The 25,358-nt window shown below is 45.0% G+C and overlaps 2 protein-coding genes across 4 annotated transcripts in view; one reads left to right on the plus strand and one right to left on the minus strand.

Annotated features, from left to right (window-relative positions):
- On the minus strand, positions 1-13,701 carry DYNLT4 (dynein light chain Tctex-type 4). Of its 3 annotated transcripts, XM_075832578.1 has the most exons (4): positions 13,267-13,701; positions 9,338-9,456; positions 1,364-1,411; positions 1-754 (listed from the first exon to the last, which is right to left on the minus strand). In XM_075832578.1, exon 4 carries the CDS (start codon positions 743-745, stop codon positions 53-55), a length of 693 nt encoding a protein of 230 aa, XP_075688693.1. In that variant the 5' UTR covers positions 746-754; positions 1,364-1,411; positions 9,338-9,456; positions 13,267-13,701; the 3' UTR covers positions 1-52. The 3 variants fall into 3 exon arrangements, with proteins under 3 accessions (XP_075688693.1, XP_075688695.1, XP_075688694.1); XM_075832580.1 differs by lacking the exon at positions 9,338-9,456; XM_075832579.1 differs by lacking the exons at positions 9,338-9,456; positions 13,267-13,701 and adding an exon at positions 9,494-10,310.
- BTBD19 (BTB domain containing 19) overlaps positions 13,273-25,358 on the plus strand; it is a 23,050-nt gene continuing 10,964 nt past the window's right edge. Inside the window, exons 1-3 of the mRNA XM_075832577.1 lie at positions 13,273-13,500; positions 19,505-19,733; positions 21,382-21,435. Of these exons, the coding sequence (XP_075688692.1) occupies positions 13,274-13,500; positions 19,505-19,733; positions 21,382-21,435 (510 nt within the window). The 5' untranslated portion in view covers position 13,273. The remainder of the gene's footprint in view (positions 13,501-19,504; positions 19,734-21,381; positions 21,436-25,358) is intronic.

The following is a 25,358-nucleotide window of genomic DNA, read 5'->3' on the forward strand; positions in this document are numbered from 1 at the left end:
TAACATCATGAATTTATTACATGGAGTCAATTATAGACATGGAAATGCCCCGTCATTCATAGTAAAGCCCGTGCACCATGGCTACAGCAAACAACGTGGCGTTAGAATACGAGGCGGAGGCAAAATTATCATTTTGGGGGTCCCACAGAGAGCGGCTGGAGACCTTCACCCCCTGGTGGCCCATCTGGCCCAGGAAGACGCTGCTGACCACTTTGTACCGGGCAGGGCTGAATTCCTTGAGCTTGCTGCGGATGAGGTCGGACAGGTTCTGGGCCAGCTGCCCGCTGGTGAGGGGGTTGTACTTGGTGTCCACCAGGTAGTTTCTCAGAATGGTCTCCAGGGCTTTTTGGGCTCTGCAGGGGTTAAATCTGCAGTCCTGGTCGGGCTCCATCTTGTACGTGTTTTCATACTGAATTTCTTTAATGGGCTGAAAGAGGGGGAGACCCGAAAAACTGACCCGTCCATAATGCGCCCAGGGCCCCAGGGATAAGCGCTTGTTTAGGCTCATTGCGCACAGCGAGTTCCTGCGGGAGAATGGGACGTTCATGTTGCTGACAACCGAGCTCCGGCGCGAATACGCAGTGGGACGCTCATCGATGCTTCTCAACCGCGTGAGCTGACGTGGCGGCAGTTCAATGGAGTGAGAGTGGCGGCGGCTGGAGAGAAGACCCGAGTTAGAATGAGCATCTCCAGCAGCCGCCAGGTGTAACTGCCCCGCGCGGTCCTCCGGAGGGTTCTCAGCCATTGTCCTGCCCTGAGGAACGGTACAGAGAAAACGTGTCATAAATGGCGCGGTCATCCCGTCCTATGTGAATCAACCTTAATCATTGTATAAGGAACAGTTCAGAAACTTCCCAATAGACTTTAGGGGAATTTCTCAATTGATTTGTGCCAATATATTGTCATAGAAAACGTGCAAATTATGGTGCACACAGCTGATGAGCTTGCTGCAATGTACCAGTGCAGGTAAGGCTGGGTTCACATGACCTATTTTCAGACGTAATGGAGGCGTTTTACGCCTTGAATTACGTCTGAAAAAACGGCTCCAATACGTCGGCAAACATCTGCCCATTGCTTTCAATGGGCTTTACGATGTTCTGTGCCGACGAGCTGTACGCGTCGCGGTCGAAATACGACGCGTAAAATTACAGCCTCGTCAAAAGAAGTGCAAGACACTTCTTGGGACGTTTTTGGAGCCGTTTTCTCATAGACTCCAATGAAAACAGCTCCAAAAACGTATGTAAAAAACGCCGCAAAAACGTGAGTTGCTCAAAAAACGTCTGAAAATCAGGGGCTGTTCCCTTGAAAACAGCTCCGTATTTTGAGACGTTTTTGACTCGTGTAAACATGGCCTAAGACTTACCAGGAGGATGAACTGCTACAATGTCACGACGAGTCCGCCACCAACTCTCTATGGAAAAAACCAAAACCTCATTAGCACCTTCTCATACCTGCCGGAGACATTTATCAGCCAATGAACCTCAGTACCTGTGTGGTGGGGGGTGGTATATGGCGGCAGGGGTGTATATGGTGGTGGGGGGGGGGGGTGTATATGGCGGCGGGGGGGGTATATGGTGGCGGGGGGGTATATGGTGGCGGGGGGGTATATGGTGGCGGGTACAGGACAGGTTCACTTGTTACAGATGTAGAAGGAGAAAAATCTCATATAACTCCCCCCACGTATGTAACAATGGCAGCAGCTCTCAAAGTATCCGAGCCCGCCATCAGGAGTAACCGGAGATAAGAGGCGCCCGCAGAAATTACATGTTCATTATTTGTAGAGAAGATCCGATACTTATAGGATTAAACCGAAGGAGTTACATTTATCTACAGAATTGTCCTCTGTGCGATTTTCCCCCAAAAAAATAAGCTTAGTGTCTAGGAAAACTTTCATTCTAAAGTCAGTTCTCCCACAAACTCCACTCACGCAACACCGAAAATCTGTAACACATCTGCTGAGCTGTGTATCTAATCCTATCATGTGTGATACTGTCTGCTGAGCCCTGTATCTAATCCTATCATGTGTGATACTGTCTGCTGAGCGGTGTATCTAATCCTATCATGTGTGATACTGTCTGCTGAGCGGTGTATCTAATCCTATCATGTGTGATACTGTCTGCTGAGCCGTGTATCTAATCCTATCATGTGTAATACTGTCTGCTGAGCCGTATATCTAATCCTATCATGTGTGATACTGTCTGCTGAGCCGTATATCTAATCCTATCATGTGTGATACTGTCTGCTGAGCCGTATATCTAATCCTATCATGTGTGATACAGTCTGCTGAGCTGTGTATCTAATCCTATCATGTGTGATACTGTCTGCTGAGCTGTGTATCTAATCATATCCTGTGTGATACTGTCTGCTGAGCTGTGTATCTAATCCTGTCATGTGTGATACTGTCTGCTGAGCTGTGTATCTAATCCTATCATGTGTGATACTGTCTTCTGAGCTGAGTATCTAATCCTATCATGTGTGATACTGTCTGCTGAGCAGTGTATCTAATCCTGTCATGTGTGATACTGTCTGCTGAGCTGTGTATCTAATCCTATCATGTGTGATACTGTCTGCTGAGCAGTGTATCTAATCCTGTCATGTGTGATACTGTCTGCTGAGCTGTGTATCTAATCCTATCATGTGTGATACTGTCTGCTGTATCTAATCCTATCATGTGTGATACTGTCTGCTGAGCTGTGTCTCTAATCCTATCATGTGTGATACTGTCTTCTGAGCTGAGTATCTAATCCTATCATGTGTGATACTGTCTGCTGGGCCACTGTATCTAATCCTATCATCTGCATGTCATTATTATAATCTCGTGCGGACAGGTGAGCAGATACAATGTTACACTAAAGTCTTCTTACAGATTCCGGACATGTCACAGTAACCCGGAAAGTATCACCTCTGGTTGTGGAATGTTTCGGTTGGTTCCCAAAGTGCAGATTTTTCATGCATTTGATAAGGCCAGACGAGGAGAACAGACCTAGGACACGTTTCTTTACATATTTCTTCAGTTTAGAGTCCATTCCTGTTTTTAGCTTAAAAAATGCATGTAAAATCTGCACTGTGTGAACTCAACCTTAATGGCTGTAGACGCTGAGAAATGATACCGACTGTATACAAGTCACGTGTCAGGACTTAACACGTAACACATAAGTTACTATATTATATGTTACTATGTTACATATTATGTGTTATATGTTATGTGTTACTATGTTATATGTTACTATGTTACATATTATGTGTTATATGTTATGTGTTACTATGTTGTGTGTTACATGTTATGTGTTACTATGTTATATGTTACTATGTTATATTTTATATGTTACTATGTTATATGTTACTATGTTACTATGTTATATGTTATATTTTTACTATGTTATGTGTTACATGTTATGTGTTACTATGTTATATGTTACTATGTTATATTTTTACTGTTATATGTTACTATGTTATGTGTTACTATGTTATGTGTTACTATGTTATGTTTTACTATGTTATGTGTTACTGTTATGTGTTACATGTTATAAATTACTATATGTTACTATGTTATGTGTTACATGTTACTATGTTATATGTTACTATGTTATATGTTACTATGTTACATATTATGTGTTATATGTTATGTGTTACTATGTTATATGTTACTATGTTGTGTTACTATGTTATGTGTTATATGTTATGTGTTACTATGTTATATGTTACTATGTTATGTGTTACATGTTATGTGTTACTATGTTATATTTTATATGTTACTATGTTATATGTTACTATGTTATATTTTTACTATGTTATATGTTACTATGTTATGTGTTACTATGTTATGTGTTACTATGTTATGTGTTACTATGTTATGTGTTACTATGTTATGTGTTACTATGTTATGTGTTACTATGTTATGTGTTACATGTTATAAATTACTATATGTTACTATGTTATGTGTTACATGTTACTATGTTATGTGTTACATGTTACTATGTTACTATGTTATGTGTTACTATGTTATGTGTTACTATGTTATGTGTTACTATGTTGTGTGTTACTATGTTATGTCTTACTATGTTATGTTTTACTATGTTATGTGTTACTGTTATGTGTTACATGTTATAAATTACTATATGTTACTATGTTATGTGTTACATGTTACTATGTTATGTGTTACATGTTACTATGTTATGTGTTACATGTTACTATGTTATGTGTTACTGTTATGTGTTACATGTTATAAATTACTATATTATATGTTACTATGTTACATGTTACGTGTTACATGTTATGCGTTACCGTGTTATGCGTTACCGTGTTATGCGTTACCGTGTTATGCGTTACCGTGTTATGCGTTACCGTGTTATGCGTTACCGTGTTATGCGTTACCGTGTTATGCGTTACCGTGTTATGCGTTACCGTGTTACCATGTTGTGTGTTACCATGTTGTGTTACCATGTTATGCGTTACATGTTATGCGTTACATGTTATGTGTTACATGTTACTATGTTATGTTACTATGTTACATGTTATGTGTTACTATGTTATGTGTTACTATGTTATGTGTTACTATGTTATGTGTTACTATGTTGTGTTACATGTTATATTTTTACTATGTTATATGTTACTATGTTATGTGTTACTATGTTGTGTGTTACTATGTTGTGTGTTACTATGTTGTGTGTTACTATGTTGTGTGTTACTATGTTATGTTTTACTATGTTATGTTTTACTATGTTATGTGTTACATGTTATAAATTACTATATGTTACTATGTTATGTGTTACATGTTACTATGTTATGTGTTACATGTTACTATGTTATGTGTTACTGTTATGTGTTACATGTTATAAATTACTATATTATATGTTACTATGTTACATGTTACGTGTTACGTGTTATGCGTTACCGTGTTATGCGTTACCGTGTTATGCGTTACCGTGTTATGCGTTACCGTGTTATGCGTTACCGTGTTATGCGTTACCGTGTTATGCGTTACCGTGTTACCATGTTGTGTGTTACCATGTTGTGTGTTACCATGTTGTGTTACCATGTTATGCGTTACGTGTTACTATGTTATATGTTACTATGTTACATGTTATGTGTTATATGTTATATGTTATGTGTTACTATGTTATGTGTTACTATGTTATGTGTTACTATGTTATGTGTTACTATGTTACTATGTTATGTGTTACTATGTTATGTGTTACTATGTTATGTGTTACTATGTTATGTGTTACTATGTTATGTGTTACTATGTTATGTGTTACTATGTTATGTGTTACTATGTTATGTGTTACTATGTTATGTTTTACTATGTTATGTGTTACTGTTATGTGTTACATGTTATAAATTACTATATGTTACTATGTTATGTGTTACTATGTTGTGTTACTATGTTATGTGTTACTATGTTATGTGTTATATGTTACTATGTTATATTTTACTATGTTATGTGTTACTATGTTATGTGTTACTATGTTATGTGTTACTATGTTATGTGTTACTATGTTATGTGTTACTGTTATGTGTTACATGTTATAAATTACTATATGTTACTATGTTATGTGTTACTATGTTATGTGTTATTATGTTATGTGTTACTATGTTATGTGTTACTATGTTATGTGTTACTATGTTATGTGTTACTATGTTATATGTTACTATGTTATATTTTATATGTTACTATGTTATATTTTTACTATGTTATATGTTACTATGTTATGTGTTACTATGTTATGTGTTACTATGCTATGTGTTACTATGTTATGTGTTACTATGCTATGTGTTACTATGTTATGTGTTACTGTTATGTGTTACTGTTATGTGTTACATGTTATAAATTACTATATGTTACTATGTTATGTGTTACATGTTACTATGTTATGTGTTACATGTTACTATGTTATGTGTTACTATGATGTGTTACATGTTATAAATTACTATGTTACATGTTACTATGTTACATGTTACGTGTTACTAGGTTATGTGTTACTGTTATGTGTTACTGTTATGTGTTACTATGTTATATGTTACTATGTTATATGTTACTATGTTATATTTTTACTATGTTATGTGTTACTATGTTATGTGTTACTATGTTATGTGTTACTGTTATGTGTTACTGTTATGTGTTACATGTTATAAATTACTATATGTTACTATGTTATGTGTTACTATGTTATGTGTTACTATGTTATGTGTTACTATGTTATGTGTTACTATGTTATGTGTTACTATGTTCTGTGTTACTATGTTATATGTTATATGTTATGTGTTACTATGTTATATGTTACTATGTTATATTTTATATGTTACTATGTTATATGTTACTATGTTATATGTTACTATGTTATATGTTACTATGTTATATGTTACTGTTATGTGTTACTATGTTATGTGTTACTATGTTATGTGTTACTATGTTATGTGTTACTATGTTATGTGTTACTATGTTATGTGTTACTGTTATGTGTTACATGTTATAAATTACTATATGTTACTATGTTATGTGTTACTATGATGTGTTACATGTTATAAATTACTATATTATATGTTACTATGTTACATGTTACGTGTTACATGTCACCATGTTATGCGCTACCATGTTACGCGTTACCATGTTACCATGTTATGTGTTACCATGTTATGCGTTACATGTTATGTGTTACGTGTTACTATGTTATGTGTTACTAAGTTATGTGTTACTATGTTATGTTACCATGTTATGTGTTACTATGTTACTGTGTTACCATGTTACTGTGTTACCATGTTACATGTTGTGTTACTATGTTATGTGTTACATGCTACGTGTTACATGCTACGTGTTACTATGTTACGTGTTACTATGTTACGTGTTACTATGTTACTATGTTACTATGTTGTGTTACATGTTATATGTTACTATGTTATGTTACATGTTACGTGTTACATGTTACCATGTTACGTGTTACCATGTTACGTGTTACCATGTTACGTGTTACCATGTTACGCGTTACCATGTTACGCGTTACCATGTTACGCGTTACTGTTATGCGTTACGTGTTACCAAGTTATGTGTTACTATGTTACGTGTTACTATGTTACGTGTTACTATGTTACGTGTTACCGTGTTACTATGTTACGTGTTACTGTGTTACGTGTTACTATGTTACATGTTACTATGTTACGTGTTACTATGTTACGTGTTACTATGTTACTATGTTATGTGTTACTATGTTATGTATTACTATATGTTACTATGTTATGTGTTACTATGTTACGTGTTACGTGTTAACATGTTACGTGTTACCATGTTACGTGTTACCATGTTACGTGTTACCATGTTACGTGTTACCATGTTACGTGTTACCATGTTACGTGTTACCATGTTACGTGTTACCATGTTACGTGTTACCATGTTACGTGTTACCATGTTACGTGTTACGTGTTACATGTTATAAATTACTATATGTTACTATGTTATGTGTTACATGTTACTATGTTATGTGTTACATGTTACGTGTAAGGGTATGTGCACACACACTAATTACGTCCGTAATTGACGGACGTATTTCGGCCGCAAGTACCGGACCGAACACAGTGCAGGGAGCCGGGCTCCTAGCATCATACTTATGTACGATGCTAGGAGTCCCTGCTACTCCGTGGAACTGCTGTCCCGTACTGAAAACATGATTACAGTACGGGACAGTTGTCCTGCAGAAAGGCAGGGACTTCTAGCATCGTACATAAGTATGATGCTAGGAGCCCGGCTCCTTGCACTGTGTTCGGTCCGGGACTTGCGGCCGAAAATACGTCCGTCAATTACGGACGTAATTAGTGTGTGTGCACATACCCTTACATGTTACGTGTTACATGTTACCATGTTATGTGTTACTATGTTATGCGTTACATGTTGTTATGTGTTACTAAGTTATGTGTTACTAAGTTACGTGTTACCATGTTACGTGTTACCATGTTACGTGTTACCATGTTACGTGTTACCATGTTACGTGTTACCATGTTACGTGTTACCATGTTACGTGTTACCATGTTACGTGTTACCATGTTACGTGTTACCAGGTTACGTGTTACCAGGTTACGTGTTACCAGGTTACGTGTTACCATGTTACGTGTTACCATGTTACGTGTTACCATGTTACGTGTTACCATGTTACGTGTTACCATGTTACGTGTTACCATGTTACGCGTTACCATGTTACGCGTTACCATGTTACGCGTTACCATGTTACGTGTTATGTGTTACGTGTTACCATGTTATGCGTTACGTGTTCTGTGTTACGTGTTACTAAGTTGTGTTACTATGTTACGTGTTACTATGTTACGTGTTACTATGTTACGTGTTACTATGTTACGTGTTACTATGTTACGTGTTACCATGTTACGTGTTACTATGTTGTTACCATGTTATGTGTTACTATGTTACTGTGTTACTATGTTATGTGTTACTATGTTATGTGTTACTATGTTATGTGTTACTATGTTATGTGTTACCATGTTATGCGTTACGTGTTACCGTGTTACCATGTTATGTTACCATGTTATGTTACCATGTTATGTTACCATGTTATGTGTTACCATGTTACGTGTTACCATGTTACGTGTTACCATGTTACGTGTTACCATGTTACGTGTTACTATGTTACGTGTTACTATGTTACGTGTTACTGTGTTACCATGTTACGTGTTACTGTGTTACCATGTTACGTGTTACCGTGTTACCGTGTTACGTGTTACCGTGTTACCGTGTTACGTGTTACCGTGTTACGGTGTTACCGTGTTACGGTGTTACCGTGTTACCGTGTTACCGTGTTACGTGTTACCGTGTTACGTGTTACCGTGTTACGTGTTACCGTGTTACGTGTTACCGTGTTACGTGTTACCGTGTTACGTGTTACCGTGTTACGTGTTACCGTGTTACGTGTTACCATGTTACGTGTTACCATGTTACGTGTTACCATGTTACGTGTTACCATGTTACGTGTTACCATGTTACGTGTTACCATGTTACGTGTTACCATGTTACGTGTTACCATGTTACGTGTTACCATGTTACGTGTTACCATGTTACGTGTTACCATGTTACGTGTTACCATGTTACGTGTTACCATGTTACGTGTTACCATGTTACGTGTTACCATGTTACGTGTTACTATGTTGTGTTTCATGTTATAACATAATATGGTAACATAACATAACATAATATAGTAACACATAACATATAATATATTAACATGTAATATGACTGGACGCGTTTTCGCGCCACTCCCTGGAATCGTCCTGCTCGTTGCCCAATACAGCAGAATTGACGTTTCTGTTGCTTGACATAGAAAGTCGCAGCGACACTGACCGCGGATTTTTAAGTGGCGTAAATTGTGCGACCGATGGAACAGGTTCTGGTAAGGCACATTTTTGTCACCACGGACGCCCCGACCTCCGGTTCAGTCTTCTCCTCCTTTCGATGGTCACCTGTAGGGTTAATAGGGATGGTTAGGATTGTGGTTACCTGTGTGTCCGGCGGCTGGCGGCTCCTCTCCGGTATCACAGCGCCAGCCCACATCTTATAGGGCCTGTGGGGCCGCAGCAAGCCCGGGCTCGCCCCCTGGATGCCACACTACACTGCCCGGCTTAATCATTGCTCCGGCCACTGTAAATCATTGCCAGGGACGAGGCGCCCGCTCGGTGCCAGCGCAAACACCAGGTCACCAGGGAGACGTCGCATTCTCTCCCGGCCGCACGTTTTGACACTATTTATTACCGGGCTGTTCATTAGGAATCTGTTGACATTTCATTAACGCCTTTTGTTTCCAAAACTGCGCACTTCAGTGATTCTCGTCAGGTGTATCCGGAAAACCCCTCTGACACATTCAATTCAATGGGGCCATGCACATTTCTGTTGTTAAAAACGGAACCGCGCGGCCGTTCCGTCAAAAATAGGAAAATAGGAGATCGGTAAATAGGAGAGATCGGTCAATAGGAGAGATCGGTAATTAGGACAGCTCCTACTCCTGCCCGTTTTTGATGGAACAGTCTCGGCCTTTTCATTGATTTGGTCCGTGAAACAACGGACTGCAAACGGAAGACATCAGTTCGCGGTCCGTGTTTTACGAATTCGTCATTAGCGGCCGTACGACGGCCAACGGATGTGTGCGTGCTATGTGAATCTTTTCCAAATTGCCAATGTACCAATAACCCAGTGTGCTGGAGGACCCTACCCCACCTCCCACAAGATCAGCACAATCCTCTCCTGAAATACTCTGCACTGCTGGGAACCCTACTCCTTCCACTATGTAACTCCAAGTTTGTGCCCACCTACAAGATCAGCACACTCCTCTCCGCTCAGCAGACAGTATCACACATGATAGGATTAGATACACAGCTCAGCAGACAGTATCACACATGATAGGATTAGATACACGGCTCAGCAGACAGTATCACACGTGATAGGATTAGATACACGGCTCAGCAGACAGTATCACACGTGATAGGATTAGATACACAGCTCAGCAGACAGTATCACACATGATAGGATTAGATACACAGCTCAGCAGACAGTATCACACATGATAGGATTAGATACACAGCTCAGCAGACAGTATCACACATGATAGGATTAGATACACTGCTCAGCAGACAGTCACACATGATAGGATTAGATACAGAGCTCAGCAGACAGTATCACACATGATAGGATTAGATACACAGCTCAGCAGACAGTATCACACATGATAGGATTAGATACAGCAGCTCAGCAGACAGTATCACACATGATAGGATTAGATATAGCAGCTCAGCAGACAGTATCACACATGACAGGATTAGATACACAGCTCAGCAGACCGTATCACACATGATAGGATTAGATACACGGCTCAGCAGACAGTATCACACGTGATAGGATTAGATACACAGCTCAGCAGACAGTATCACACATGATAGGATTAGATACACAGCTCAGCAGACAGTATCACACGTGATAGGATTAGATACACGGCTCAGCAGACAGTATCACACGTGATAGGATTAGATACACAGCTCAGCAGACAGTATCACACATGATAGGCTTAGATACAGCAGCTCAGCAGACAGCATCACACATAATAGGATTAGATACACGGCTCAGCAGACAGTATCACACGTGATAGGATTAGATACACGGCTCAGCAGACAGTATCACACATGATAGGATTAGATACACAGCTCAGCAGACAGTATCACACATGATAGGATTAGATACACAGCTCAGCAGACAGTATCACACATGATAGGATTAGATACACGGCTCAGCAGACAGTATCACACGTGATAGGATTAGATACACAGCTCAGCAGACAGTATCACACATGATAGGCTTAGATACAGCAGCTCAGCAGACAGCATCACACATAATAGGATTAGATACACGGCTCAGCAGACAGTATCACACGTGATAGGATTAGATACACGGCTCAGCAGACAGTATCACACATGATAGGATTAGATACACAGCTCAGCAGACAGTATCACACATGATAGGATTAGATACACGGCTCAGCAGACAGTATCACACGTGATAGGATTAGATACACGGCTCAGCAGACAGTATCACACATGATAGGATTAGATACACGGCTCAGCAGACAGTATCACACGTGATAGGATTAGATACACAGCTCAGCAGACAGTATCACACATGATAGGATTAGATACACAGCTCAGCAGACAGTATCACAAATGATAGGATTAGATACACGGCTCAGCAGACAGTATCACACGTGATAGGATTAGATACACAGCTCAGCAGACAGTATCACACGTGATAGGATTAGATACACAGCTCAGCAGACAGTATCACACGTGATAGGATTAGATACACGGCTCAGCAGACAGTATCACACGTGATAGGATTAGATACACGGCTCAGCAGACAGTATCACACATGATAGGATTAGATACACGGCTCAGCACAGTATCACACATGATAGGATTAGATACACAGCTCAGCAGACAGTATCACACATGATAGGATTAGATACAGCAGCTCAGCAGACAGTATCACACATGATAGGATTAGATACAGCAGCTCAGCAGACAGTATCACACATGATAGGATTAGATACACAGCTCAGCAGACAGTATCACACATGATAGGATTAGATACACGGCTCAGCAGACAGTATCACACGTGATAGGATTAGATAAACAGCTCAGCAGACAGTATCACACATGATAGGATTAGATACACAGCTCAGCAGACAGTATCACACATGATAGGATTAGATACAGCAGCTCAGCAGACAGTATCACACATGATAGGATTAGATACAGCAGCTCAGCAGACAATATCACACATGATAGGATTAGATACAGCAGCTCAGCAGACAGTATCACACATGATAGGATTAGATACAGCAGCTCAGCAGACAGTATCACACATGATAGGATTAGATACAGCAGCTCAGCAGACAGTATCACACATGATAGGATTAGATACAGCAGCTCAGCAGACAGTATCACACATGATAGGATTAGATACAGCAGCTCAGCAGACAGTATCACACATGATAGGATTAGATACACGGCTCAGCAGACAGTATCACACATGATAGGATTAGATACACAGCTCAGCAGACAGTATCACACATGATAGGATTAGATACACAGCTCAGCAGACAGTATCACACATGATAGGATTAGATACACAGCTCAGCAGACAGTATCACACATGATAGGATTAGATACATGGCTCAGCAGACAGTATCACACATGATAGGATTAGATACAGCAGCTCAGCAGACAATATCACACATGATAGGATTAGATACACAGCTCAGCAGACAGTATCACACATGATAGGATTAGATACACAGCTCAGCAGACAGTATCACACATGATAGGATTAGATACAGCAGCTCAGCAGACAGTATCACACATGATAGGATTAGATACAGCGGCTCAGCAGACAGTATCACACATGATAGGATTAGATACACAGCTCAGCAGACAGTATCACACATGATAGGATTAGATACACAGCTCAGCAGACAGTATCACACATGATAGGATTAGATACAGCAGCTCAGCAGACAGTATCACACATGATAGGATTAGATACAGCGGCTCAGCAGACAGTATCACACATGATAGGATTAGATACACAGCTCAGCAGACAGTATCACACATGATAGGATTAGATACACAGCTCAGCAGACAGTATCACACATGATAGGATTAGATACAGCAGCTCAGCAGACAGTATCACATATGACAGGATTAGATACAGCAGTACACGTTAGATACCCCGCAGATGCTGCGGTTGTTTGCAGGCAGTGAGTGGAGTTCGGTGTCCGCCCCGGTTTTCCCTCCACTTCAGGCATTTCCTGCTCTGGGATTTCTGCCGGAATCTTCAGTCTTTTCTGGGCCTCTGAACATGTCACAACCTCCCGAGAAGTCCGGGGGCTCCGTCTTTATGCAGGGGGACACCTCGGCCCTCCCCGCGGCCCTCAGGGGCCTCATTAACAACACACAGTTCAGGTGAGTGCCGCTCCCGGGCTCATGTGGGGGCAGCTCGGGCCGCGGTCAGGGCCCTGACTATTATACGAGGAGGGGGAGGGAGCGCCACATAAGCGGGCAGCAGCGCCACATAAGCGGGCAGCAGCCGGAGCTGGGTATTCCTATATGGTGCACGGCGGATCCGCAGCGGGATGAGCCTCTATAATAGCTATGTTCACACGGAGTATTTTGGGGGAGGAATATCTGCCTCAAAGCTCCAAACGGAATTTTGAGGCAGATATTCCTCCCCCAAAATACTCCGTGTGAATAGCAATGATCGCGCCGTTTTTCGCCCGCGGCCATTGAGCGCCGCGGGCATAAAACACGCTTTCTCCTGCCTCCCATTGAAGTCAATGGGAGGTCGGAGGCGGAAGCGCCCGAAGATAGGGCATGTCGCTTCTTTTTCCCGCGAGGCAGTTTTACTGCTCGCGGGAAAAAGACGCCGACGCCTCCCATTGAAATCAATGGGAGGCGTTCTCGGGCCGTTTCTGCCGAGTTTTGCGACGCGGTTTCCGCGTCAAAAAACTCGGCAAAAGACCCCGTGTGAACATATCACGCAGAAATAGGACGCGTGTTACGTATCGCTGGCTGATACGGACAGAAACCTGCACTGAAATCTGAATAGGACTGTGGAAACTGCCGTATTATCCCTGGTAGACGGACTGTTGTCGGATTTTGTCATGAAATCTGCGCTGATATTCATGGTATCCAATGCTTGTGAGCAGAGCTGCCGGTAAGGTGATCGATGCCCCTAATGAGAGACTACATAACAAAGTCCGTCAGCGCTTCTACGTGGACCGAAGCTTTAGTTTTTTTTAATGAGTTTTTTTGGCGTGGAAACGGCTCCGCAAAACTCGTCAAAAACCGCCCGAAAATTCCTCCCATTGACTTCAATGGGAGGCGGACGAGTTTTTTTACCGCGAGCGGAAAAACCACCTTGTGGTAGAAAGAAGCGACATGACCCATCTTGAGGCGGTTTCCGCCTCCAAAACCCCATTTTAATCAGTCAGAAACGGGGGAAAAAACGCCTCGACGAGTGTTTTGTCAAACCACTGTGCAAAAAACGTCTGGAGCAGATTTTGCTGGAGGAATTTTCCTCCTGCAAAAAAACTCTGTGTGAACACAGCCTTAAATGCTCAAAGACGACCAGGATCTTATAAGCTGCAGAAACAATGAGATCGGCCGTCGAACGAGCGTTTACTGATCGCTGCCCTGCGGGCCAACAAACGGGATCGGTAAGCACGCTCGTGTGGCTGATACTTGAGGCCTCACGCCCATAAACGAGTTTTTGGGGCCACAATTCACCTGCAAATCTGGACCCGTTCATTTCTATGGGCCCGTGCGCACGGATGTGGTTTCCGCGGTCTGTGGATTGGCCGGGAGCTCGTACCGCAAAAAGAGGACGTGTCGTTATATGGGCCGAATTTGCGGTCTGGGCTCATTGAAATCAATGTGTGCACGGTCCGTGATTTGCAGGGGGCCCGCGGATGATACCCCGCGGCCGTATATGTCGCAATCCCGGCTACGGTCGTGTGCATGAGGCCTCCGTGGACCTTTAGGCCGTTCTAGTGTCACAAGGTATTTGACAAGTGATATGAAATGCGTTACTCAGCAGGGGGCGACAGTGAGCACAGGAGAAAGCTCCTCCCAGGGTGAAGAGAATATGAAACGTAAGACGTGACGGGAGCGACATTCAGCGGGAAATATTAGGATTTAGTGCGCGGCGGTTTATAAAATGTCTTCACCGTGTGACTCGGGAATGATTCCTGCACCCGTTGTGTTAATATCAGATGGGGCTGGACTTGTCCTTTAAGGAGTCTTAAAGGGGAGCTCCACACACAACCTATACAGTGACCATAGGGGACACTGTGGTCCCTGGGGATTTTCTTAAAAATATCCGATCTACAGGATAAAACAAAAACATGTTGTTCACCCCGTGACTGCTTGACTGGAGCTCCCCTTTAAGTTCTATCCGTTCTGCCAGCAGATACCATGTGATAAGAAAAAGGGGTCTGCCCCCCCCCCCCCAGAAACAGCGCCCCTCTAGTCCATGGCTGTGTCTGGTATTGCAGCTTATCCCCATTCATGGTAATACCGGACACGGTCTATGGTGAAGAGCGATCCTTCATGTGTGAGAGGAGAGGGTTAATCGCCTTCCTTTTGCATTGGCTCCTCCTTCTCTGACGACAGTCGTTGCGGTTTCGTTTCTGTGTCTTCTGTACCGACTTCTCATCACCAGATTTGCATGAAAGGTGGAAAGAGTTTCTGAGGGACACGGTCACAGCAGCGCTCCTCTGTACAGAGCTATGACCCAGCTTTCCTGGATTCCTGAATGGCAGATCTGCCTAGTTATACAGCGGTACATCCCCTGCTGGCGTACAGCTGCATCACTAGTCAGCAGCCATATTGGTTGTCACCCAGCTTTCCCAGAAGCAGATCACACACGGATGACGGGGTTTCTGGCGTCCCATTGCTGGAGACATGATGTTGGCTGCCCGAGTTCCTCCGTATTTGTGGCGGCCCCTGTTTGTGGGGCCGGGGGTCGTCGCCGCGCCGTCTGTCATCTTCTTCCACGTTGCAGAAAGTGAAATTCTGCTGCTGTTTGTGACGATTGTGGGGCGACCACAGGAAGGTGTTGGAGTGTGCGGGCGTAAAGATGAGGTGACGCAGATGTAGTGTCACTGATTGCCACGGTGAGAAACCAGATGGCGGCGGCGACGGCCTGCGTACTAATAATATCTCACTGAGGTGTAAATATAGCACAGCCCCTCGGTGCCCCCACAATAAGAACACCGTGCGAAACGGCATGTAACGTGTTCTGATCAGGGGGCTCACTGCAGAGGAGGACGCGTTACCTGAATCAAATGGGGCCCCTTCTTTTTTGGGGGCAATGTCACTTGTGCGGGGACTGTGGCTATCAGGGAATGTGACTGTTATGGGGGCCCTGTGGCTGTCAGTGTTATGGGGTAAATGCGGCGGTCTCTGCTATGCCAGTGTTGTGGGGGCGCAGTGGCCGTCACTGTGCTGTGTTATGGGGGCACTACTTTCATAGAATGTATAGAAGACTCGTGAATTACTGGTGACATTTCTGTAAAGTGCTCTGCGCCCCCGCATCTCTGCTCTGCGCCCCCGCATCTCTGCTCTGCGCCCCCGCATCTCTGCTCTGCGCGGGATCTCTCTTACGGACTAAAAACCTGTGATGTCATCATTCAGGGCGGGGCTGTGACTACCTCTCCTTTAAAGAATTGTTTCCCTCTTGCTTAATGTAAACGTGTGCATAATACGGGGAGCGGTGACCCTTCTGTTTTGAGTGACGCCTCTTAGGGCCCCGGTTGTCGTTTATTTCGTTACCCAATAACAATCTCCGCACCACGCGCCAGTCATGAGCTACGACCTGCCCTCCCCCGCTGTCCATAATAACCTTAGGCTATGTTCACACGGGGTATTTTGCCGAGTTTTTTGACGAGGAAACCGCGTCGCAAAACTCGGCAGAAACGGCCCGAGAACGCCTCCCATTGATTTCAATGGGAGGCGTCGGCGTCTTTTTCCCGCGAGCAGTAAAACTGCCTCGCGGGAAAAAGAAGCGACATGCCCTATCTTCGGGCGCTTCCACCTCCGACCTCCCATTGACTTCAATGGGAGGCAGGAGAAAGGGTATTTCTCGCTGTTTTATGCCCGCGGCGCTCAATGGCCGCGGGCGAAAAACGGCGCGATAATTGCCGCGAAAATCGGCGTGCAGGGAGAGGAATATCTGCCTCAAAGTTCCAAACGGAATTTTGAGGCAGATATTCCTCCCCCAAAATACTCCGTGTGAACATAGCCATATAATGCACTGTTCTCTGAGAGCTCCAGTGTCCTGATATTCATGTGTGTACAGGGCCGGATCCATCTCCGCTGCAGTCTGTGAATAGCTCTGTCTCGACAAGTTCTGTTAATATTTAATCATCAGTTGATCATATTGTATCTGAAGCCGCATCCAACCTGTGACCCGTCTAAGAATTATTAACCTCAGGCCTGTCCGTCCCCCGGGTATGACTTGTAGGGGCAGCGTCACCCCCTAGTGGTTCCTGTAGGGGCAGCGTCACCCCCTTTTGGGTCTTGTAGGGGCAGCGTCACCCCATGGTGGGTCTTGTAGGGGCAGCGTCACCCCATGGTTGGTCTTGTAGGGGCAGCGTCACCCCATGGTGGGTCTTGCAGGGGCAGGCTCACCCCATGGTGGGTCTTGTGGATTCTCTCCTGTTCTGGTATCACCCACCCCCGTGTTTTAGAAGGAGGGGGCTCTTATTTCTCGACATCAGTCTGTTTCCCATAATCTTCTGTGGTGAAGTTTTGAGGGGGAGATTTACAAAACGTGTTCAGAGGTGACGGCAGCGACCCCCGGATCTTATTTTACAACCGAAACCTTTTTCCCAAACTGCAGCTTTAATATAATGTGACACCTCACCTGTAACATGAATGGATTAGATACACAGCTCAGCAGACAGTATCACACATGATAGGATTAGATACACAGCTCAGCAGACAGTATCACACATGATAGGATTAGATACACAGCTCAGCACAGTATCACACATGATAGGATTAGATACACAGCTCAGCAGACAGTATCACACATGATAGGATTAGATACACAGCTCAGCAGACAGTATCACACATGATAGGATTAGATACAAGGCTAGGCAGAGAGTATCACACATGATAGGATTAGATACACAGCTCAGCAGACAGTATCACACATGATAGGATTAGATACACGGCTAGGCAGAGAGTATCACACATGATAGGATTAGATACACAGCTCAGCACAGTATCACACATGATAGGATTAGATACACAGCTCAGCAGACAGTATCACACATGATAGGATTAGATACACGGCTAGGCAGAGAGTATCACACATGATAGGATTAGATACAAGGCTAGGCAGAGAGTATCACACATGATCGGATTAGATACACAGCTCAGCATACAGTATCACACATGATAGGATTAGATACAAGGCTAGGCAGAGTATCACACATGATAGGATTAGATACACAGCTCAGCAGACAGTATCACACATGATAGGATTAGATACACGGCTCAGCAGACAGTATCACACATGATAGGATTAGATACTCAGCTCAGCAGACAGTATCACACGTGATAGGATTAGATACTCAGCTCAGCAGATAGTATCACACATGATAGGATTAGATACAGTGGCTCAGCAGACAGTATCACACATGATAGGATTAGATACACGGCTCAGCAGACCGTATCACACATGATAGGATTAGATACACGGCTCAGCAGACGGTATCACACATGATAGGATTAGATACACGGCTCAGCAGACCGTATCACACATGATAGGATTAGATACACAGCTCAGCAGACAGTATCACACATGATAGGATTAGATACACAGCTCAGCAGACAGTATCACACATGATAGGATTAGATACACAGCTCAGCACAGTATCACACATGATAGGATTAGATACACAGCTCAGCAGACAGTATCACACATGATAGGATTAGATACACGGCTAGGCAGAGAGTATCACACATGATAGGATTAGATACAAGGCTAGGCAGAGAGTATCACACATGATCGGATTAGATACACAGCTCAGCATACAGTATCACACATGATAGGATTAGATACAAGGCTAGGCAGAGAGTATCACACATGATAGGATTAGATACACAGCTCAGCAGACAGTATCACACATGATAGGATTAGATACACGGCTCAGCAGACAGTATCACACATGATAGGATTAGATACTCAGCTCAGCAGACAGTATCACACGTGATAGGATTAGATACTCAGCTCAGCAGATAGTATCACACATGATAGGATTAGATACAGTGGCTCAGCAGACAGTATCACACATGATAGGATTAGATACACGGCTCAGCAGACCGTATCACACATGATAGGATTAGATACACGGCTCAGCAGACGGTATCCGTTTCTCATTGGTTTCTTGTTTTCTAGTGACGTCTCGTTCGTGGTGGGGAAGGAGCGGCGGGTGGTCCACGCTCATCGCTGTATCCTGATGTGTCGCTGTAAGGTGTTCCACAGAATGTTCAGCCACCAGCTGCAGACAGCGCAGCCCCCCCAGGTGTCGGGGGTCCCCTTGGTCTTGGCAGACGTGCAGCCTGAGGTCTTCCTGGCAGTGATAGAATTCATCTACACCAACAATGTGACGCTCAGCAGTGCGATCGTGAGTGTCCGGCCAGCAATGGGTTACAGACCCCACCACTGATACTGGGGGGATTGAGGGTCTGAGCTCCATGTCCTGTTACCCACATTGATACACTGTAACAAGTCCGCACCTCAGCTGTGTGAACAGGACCAGGTCAGGACGTATTTACAGCAGGATGCGCCGCTTATCACGGATTTCTGCAGTTTGATGTGTGGCAGTGAATTTGGCGACTCCGTGTGTGGCGTTAAGTGAATAATTTCCGCCGCGGATTCCAGCGTGGAAATCTGTGTAATCCGCACCGTGTGAACAGGTCTTGCTGTATATCGTACGTTTCACGTGAGACTTGAGATCTGTTGTGTCTGCGTCCTCCGCGGTGACATGTGGCGGTCGGGATCCGGGTCATTGTTTCGCCTTTTGACCTCTGGATGGATTTCTATGGTGACGTTCTCGGGCGCGATGTCTGACGTTTATAAATCTTTTCTTCTTTAGTTGTGACGCGTTGTTCACCCCGGTGACGAGCAACAAACCTGCAGGAAGTGGCTGCAAAAACCGACACCTTGAGCGGCCGCAGTGTCGTCTCCGTCTTATTATCGCACTTCCACTTTTCAAGCCGAGTATGAAATCCGGAGACCGAAATAGATTAACGGAGGGGGGTCTCGTATCAGTCCAGTAACCGCAGGCCGCCGCCCACAAGCCGCGCTACAATAAGCCTCCATGTCGCCCTACGTGTAGTCACAGCCCCGCCCCTTTTTCTACACTCTTGTATAAGTCATATCCTTTTGTCTAGAGTCCTTGAGAGATTTATCAAAACTGGTGCAAACAAAAAGTAGAATAATTGTAAGTTGTAAATTGTAATTGGTAAATCTCCCCTAAAATGTAAAAAAAAAAAAAAAAGTTGAGGGAAAATGAGGGTGATAGTCCTAAAATAGACCTCTGTGACCTGTCCAACACGTCTACAGTCATACCATGGGGGGCTGCAGCCAGGAACCCACAGATCCCCCCCCCCTCTCCCATGCCTGTGAGCCCACCTCTCCATCATAGGCTCGGACTGTCATTATCAGGGTTCTTGGGGGGTCTCCACTGCCGCCCCCACTGATCTGAACTTCCTGACGTCATTTTGGGGCCATCTTTAAGAATTACAGGACGTTCTTTAGTCCGGTCAGCCACTGCTCGGTTATATCTGATTCTGGGAAAGCTGGGTGACGATGGGCATGACGGTCATTCTAGTTTACACTGCGAGCTGTCCTACAATCCTGTGCAGTAAATCTACCTCTGTATACATCCCCCCACTGTCCTGGGTATACTTTCAATTCTTCCATTTTCAGGATCTCTGCTTGCTGTGGTTCAATAGAAACCTTCATTATATACTCCCAGGGGATAAAAATCTGTCATGGTCACATGATGGACACACAGCTGCGCGGCTCGTTACAGTTACACTACAATCATCACGTGACCAGAGATTTTTATCCACTGGGAGTAAACAATGAAGGTTCCTATTGAATGACAGCAAGCAGAGATGTTTAAAACCATAAGGAATTGATACAGGAAGAATAATATGTATTTTCTGTGACGGATCTGCAGGTTTTTTTCTTCACCTTCCAGCTTTTTCTCACTCCTGATTGTCACGTCAATCATCTCATATTAATTAACCCTTTGTCCTCCGCAGGCGCTGGAAGTTCTCACCGCCGCTGTGGAATATGGGCTCGCAGATCTGAGAAAGGTAACGCTGAGATCTATTCTACTGGTTCCTATAACAATCGGATTACAGCTCCGCCCGGCAATGCCACGCAATAAACCGGTTCTATTGTAAGTTTTCGTCTGCTCTGCGCCTCTTATGATCCTGCAACAGTCTCATGAAAACTTGTGGTATGTGACCGTTCTATTCCATACTCCTGTATGGGGCATTGTGGTTGGCATGACTGCGGGGGGCACCGGGATTATGGGGTTAAATGCACTCGGCCTTGTGCTTTATGGTCACATAACTCCTCCGTGACTTGTAATATCCTTATAATTTACAGTAGTGGACACATCATATAATATGCTAAACTTTCTCCACCTTTGAACACCGGTTTACAGCTTATATGTAAAATCATGAAATCAATGAACTTTTTAAATACATTATTATGCTCCAGTGCTGCATTCACAATTCTGCTGTTATTGGAAATAGTCAGCAAGCTTCTTCACAGACACGTCCCTAACAGCTTAGCAAAGCTTCTATAATGCAGGGTCCAATTAGTTATTCTTACTTCAGATGACTGTACTGTACTGATACAGTGACTCCACCAGCAGAATAGCGAGTGCAGCTCTGGAGTATAATACAGGATGTGACTCAGGATCAGTACAGGATAAGTAATGTAATGTATGTACACAGTGACTCCACCAGCAGAATAGTGAGTGCAGCTCTGGAGTATAATACAGGATATAACTCAGGATCAGTACAGGATAAGTAATGTAATGTATGTACACAGTGACTCCACCAGCAGAATAGTGAGTGCAGCTCTGGAGTATAATACAGGATGTAACTCAGGATCAGTACAGGATAAGTAATGTAATGTATGTACACAGTGACTCCACCAGCAGAATAGTGAGTGCAGCTCTGGAGTATAATACAGGATGTGACTCAGGATCAGTACAGGATAAGTAATGTAATGTATGTGCACAGTGACTCCACCAGCAGAATAGTGAGTGCAGCTCTGGAGTATAATACAGGATGTAACTCAGGATCAGTACAGGATAAGTAATGTAATGTATGTACACAGTGACTCCACCAGCAGAATAGTGAGTGCAGCTCTGGAGTATAATACAGGATGTAACTCAGGATCAGTACAGGATAAGTAATGTATTGTATGTACACAGTGACCCCACCAGCAGAATAGTGAGTGCAGCTCTGGAGTATAATACAAGATGTAACTCAGGATCAGTACAGGATAAGTAATGTAATGTATGTACACAGTGACTCCACCAGCAGAATAGTGAGGCCAGCTCTGGAGTACTGTGTACTGTGCATCGTGTACACATTGATGTGGATGGTGATCGATCATTTCACCGTGGGAAGCCGCATACATGAAATAACTGACATTAGTCGGAGCCTCTCCTGGCAGCGCCCTGTGCCGGCCGCCTCCAGACCTTTCATCTCCTTCTGTATGAGGGACAGATACGGGGTTGGGATATTTCCACCTGGGTGGACTGGGGAGCGGGTGGAGTATCTGGCGTCCTGCCGCATCACATTGACCGGAGGATGAGAGGAGAATATTAATAGTGTCAGATGAAAGTGAGAAGCTGCGGAGCACGCCAGTAAATGACCCGCGCCTAGGAGTGTGATCCGGGCCGGCACCCGTGTGATGGGCGCGGGGTATAATTATCTCCAGAGCGTTCCTGCTCATTATCCAGGAGTGCAGGATAACAGCGGGACGTCCGCACTCACATACATAGAGGAGGGGGCCACAGAAACATGGGACCTCCCCTAGAGTTCAGTCACTGCACCCCCCCCTATACCAGGACAGAGGGGTCCAGGACCCGATCATCCTGCCCGCCCCGTCCTGTGTATGGGAAGGACCCTGGGGCCTTGCCCTCCCTAGACTCGCACAACCTACACTTGCGGGTCCAGGACCCCTCTTTACCGACTGTATCCAAGGCTCCTTTACTCTGTATTAGGGATTTTGGGAATGGATCCTACTGGTTCTGTTTTATAAAATGTCTCCATCGTTACACGTTGTAGCGGCGCGCGCCATTGATGGCTGAGCGGGAAATGTCCCATCCGACACCCGTCTAATATTTACCTTTTTTTGTGTTTTACATTGAAACATCATAAATGGCGCATAACATTGTGCGCCTTTTCCCTCTATCGGTCCATTAACTCCGCCATCTGTTGTTTTTTTTACATTAACGTCAATGGGACGAACGCCGGAAACGCTGATGCGACAGACGAGAACTTTCCCTGTTTCTAAACGATAAGAACGACTGATAATTCTGAGGATCTGAACTGTTTACGAAAGTCGATAACAGAGCGATCACCGTGTTGGCTCGGATCACGGGGGAGGGGCGCTCCGTGGGAATTATTCGATGTTCTCTTGATCAGAAACAGATTCTGCCTCCAAAAGCAAAAAACTGTGCAGGAAATGTCACATTCGCTTCCGTGCGCCGCGCCAAATTCCCATAACAGTGAAGAGTGTGTGTGAGAGGCTGAGGGATGTGTTACCAACCGCTGTAACCTCCGGGGGTCTGTCCATGACATCATGGGGGGGGGGGCTGGGATCTATTCCCAGCTCCGGATGTCTCCACGAGGTCAGGCCGAGAGCAGGAAGACTTTGAAGTAAAATTACATGACGAAAGGATATGGAGGGGGGGGGGGGGCTGGGGGTCTCCCTCCCATGAGATCATCGCTTCCTTTTCTCCCAGCTGCTTGTCATTAAGATGATGATCCGTTGTCCTGCCAGATACTGTAATGCTCAGTGCGGCTTCCCCCCCCCCGACTCCGCACTTGCTCATGGTAACGACACTTCTGCTAGGATTAGCACAGGGAAACCCCATTTCTAGAACCAACATCTGCCTCTGCATCTCCCTGCACTGACTCGACTCCTGGTGACCCCCGGGACGCCCCCCGTGTGATACGTTGTATATACGTTGTTTATTTCACTTTCTACTTCTTTCGCTGTAGTTCACAATTGTCGTACGAGTTTAATCAAACACCACGTGACATCGCCCCTCATTTCCAGCAGCATTGAAAGTATGGTGGGCGAGGGGGTGCGCTGGGCCCCGGTGGGCGAGGGGGTGCGCTGGGCCCCGGTGGGCGAGGGGGTGCGCTGGGCCCCGGTGGGCGAGGGGGTGCGCTGGGCCCCGGTGGGCGAGGGGGTGCGCTGGGCCCCGGTGGGCGAGGGGGTGCGCTGGGCCCCGGTGGGCGAGGGGGTGCGCTGGGCCCCGGTGGGCGAGGGGGTGCGCTGAGCCCCGGTGTGCGAGGGGGTGCGCTGGGCCCGGTGGGCGAGGGGGTGCGCTGGGCCCCGGTCGGCGAGGGGGTGCGCTGGGCCCCGGTCGGCGAGGGGGTGCGCTGGGCCCCGGTCGGCGAGGGGGTGCGCTGGGCCCCGGTCGGCGAGGGGGTGCGCTGGGCCCCGGTCGGCGAGGGGGTGCGCTGGGCCCCGGTCGGCGAGGGGGTGCTGGGCCCCGGTCGGCGAGGGGGTGCTGGGCCCCGGGTGGTGAGGGGGTGCTGGGCCCCTGGGATGCTGCAGACGTGTGTGTTTATCGCTCTCTGGAGAGAATGTGATTATGTGGGGGGCGCTGCGATCACGGGGGGACATTAATCATAACGACAACCCCTGATCCTGGGACCTGCAGATCTGATCAGTGGGGGGTGACCGATACTGTATCATGGTTCTCAGCAGAGATGTCCGCGCTTGCGGCTGTTCCCACGGTTGCTCATATCCGTCAGCGTCCAGGATGTCGTCGCGGTCTCACGGCTTGTGTCATGGAGACTTATTCTAAAGTAAACCGTAAAGGTCTAAAATGAAGCGCTGATCTACTGGACACGTCACGGGGGCGGCTCTGAATAATGGGGGGATTGGGGCAGATCATAGACTGATTATTCATCTGGAGGTCTTGAGATTCCTTAAGGGGGTTATCTGGGTTATAATAATTGATGACCTATCCACC

Source organism: Rhinoderma darwinii, chromosome 7 (genome assembly GCF_050947455.1).
Source record: "Rhinoderma darwinii isolate aRhiDar2 chromosome 7, aRhiDar2.hap1, whole genome shotgun sequence".
NCBI classification, from domain to species: domain Eukaryota; kingdom Metazoa; phylum Chordata; class Amphibia; order Anura; family Rhinodermatidae; genus Rhinoderma; species Rhinoderma darwinii.

Bases quoted from the DNA above. Each gene is read 5' to 3' on its own strand.
- DYNLT4 (XM_075832580.1), bottom strand. From the start codon at position 745: ATGGCTGAGAACCCTCCGGAGGACCGCGCGGGGCAGTTACACCTGGCG.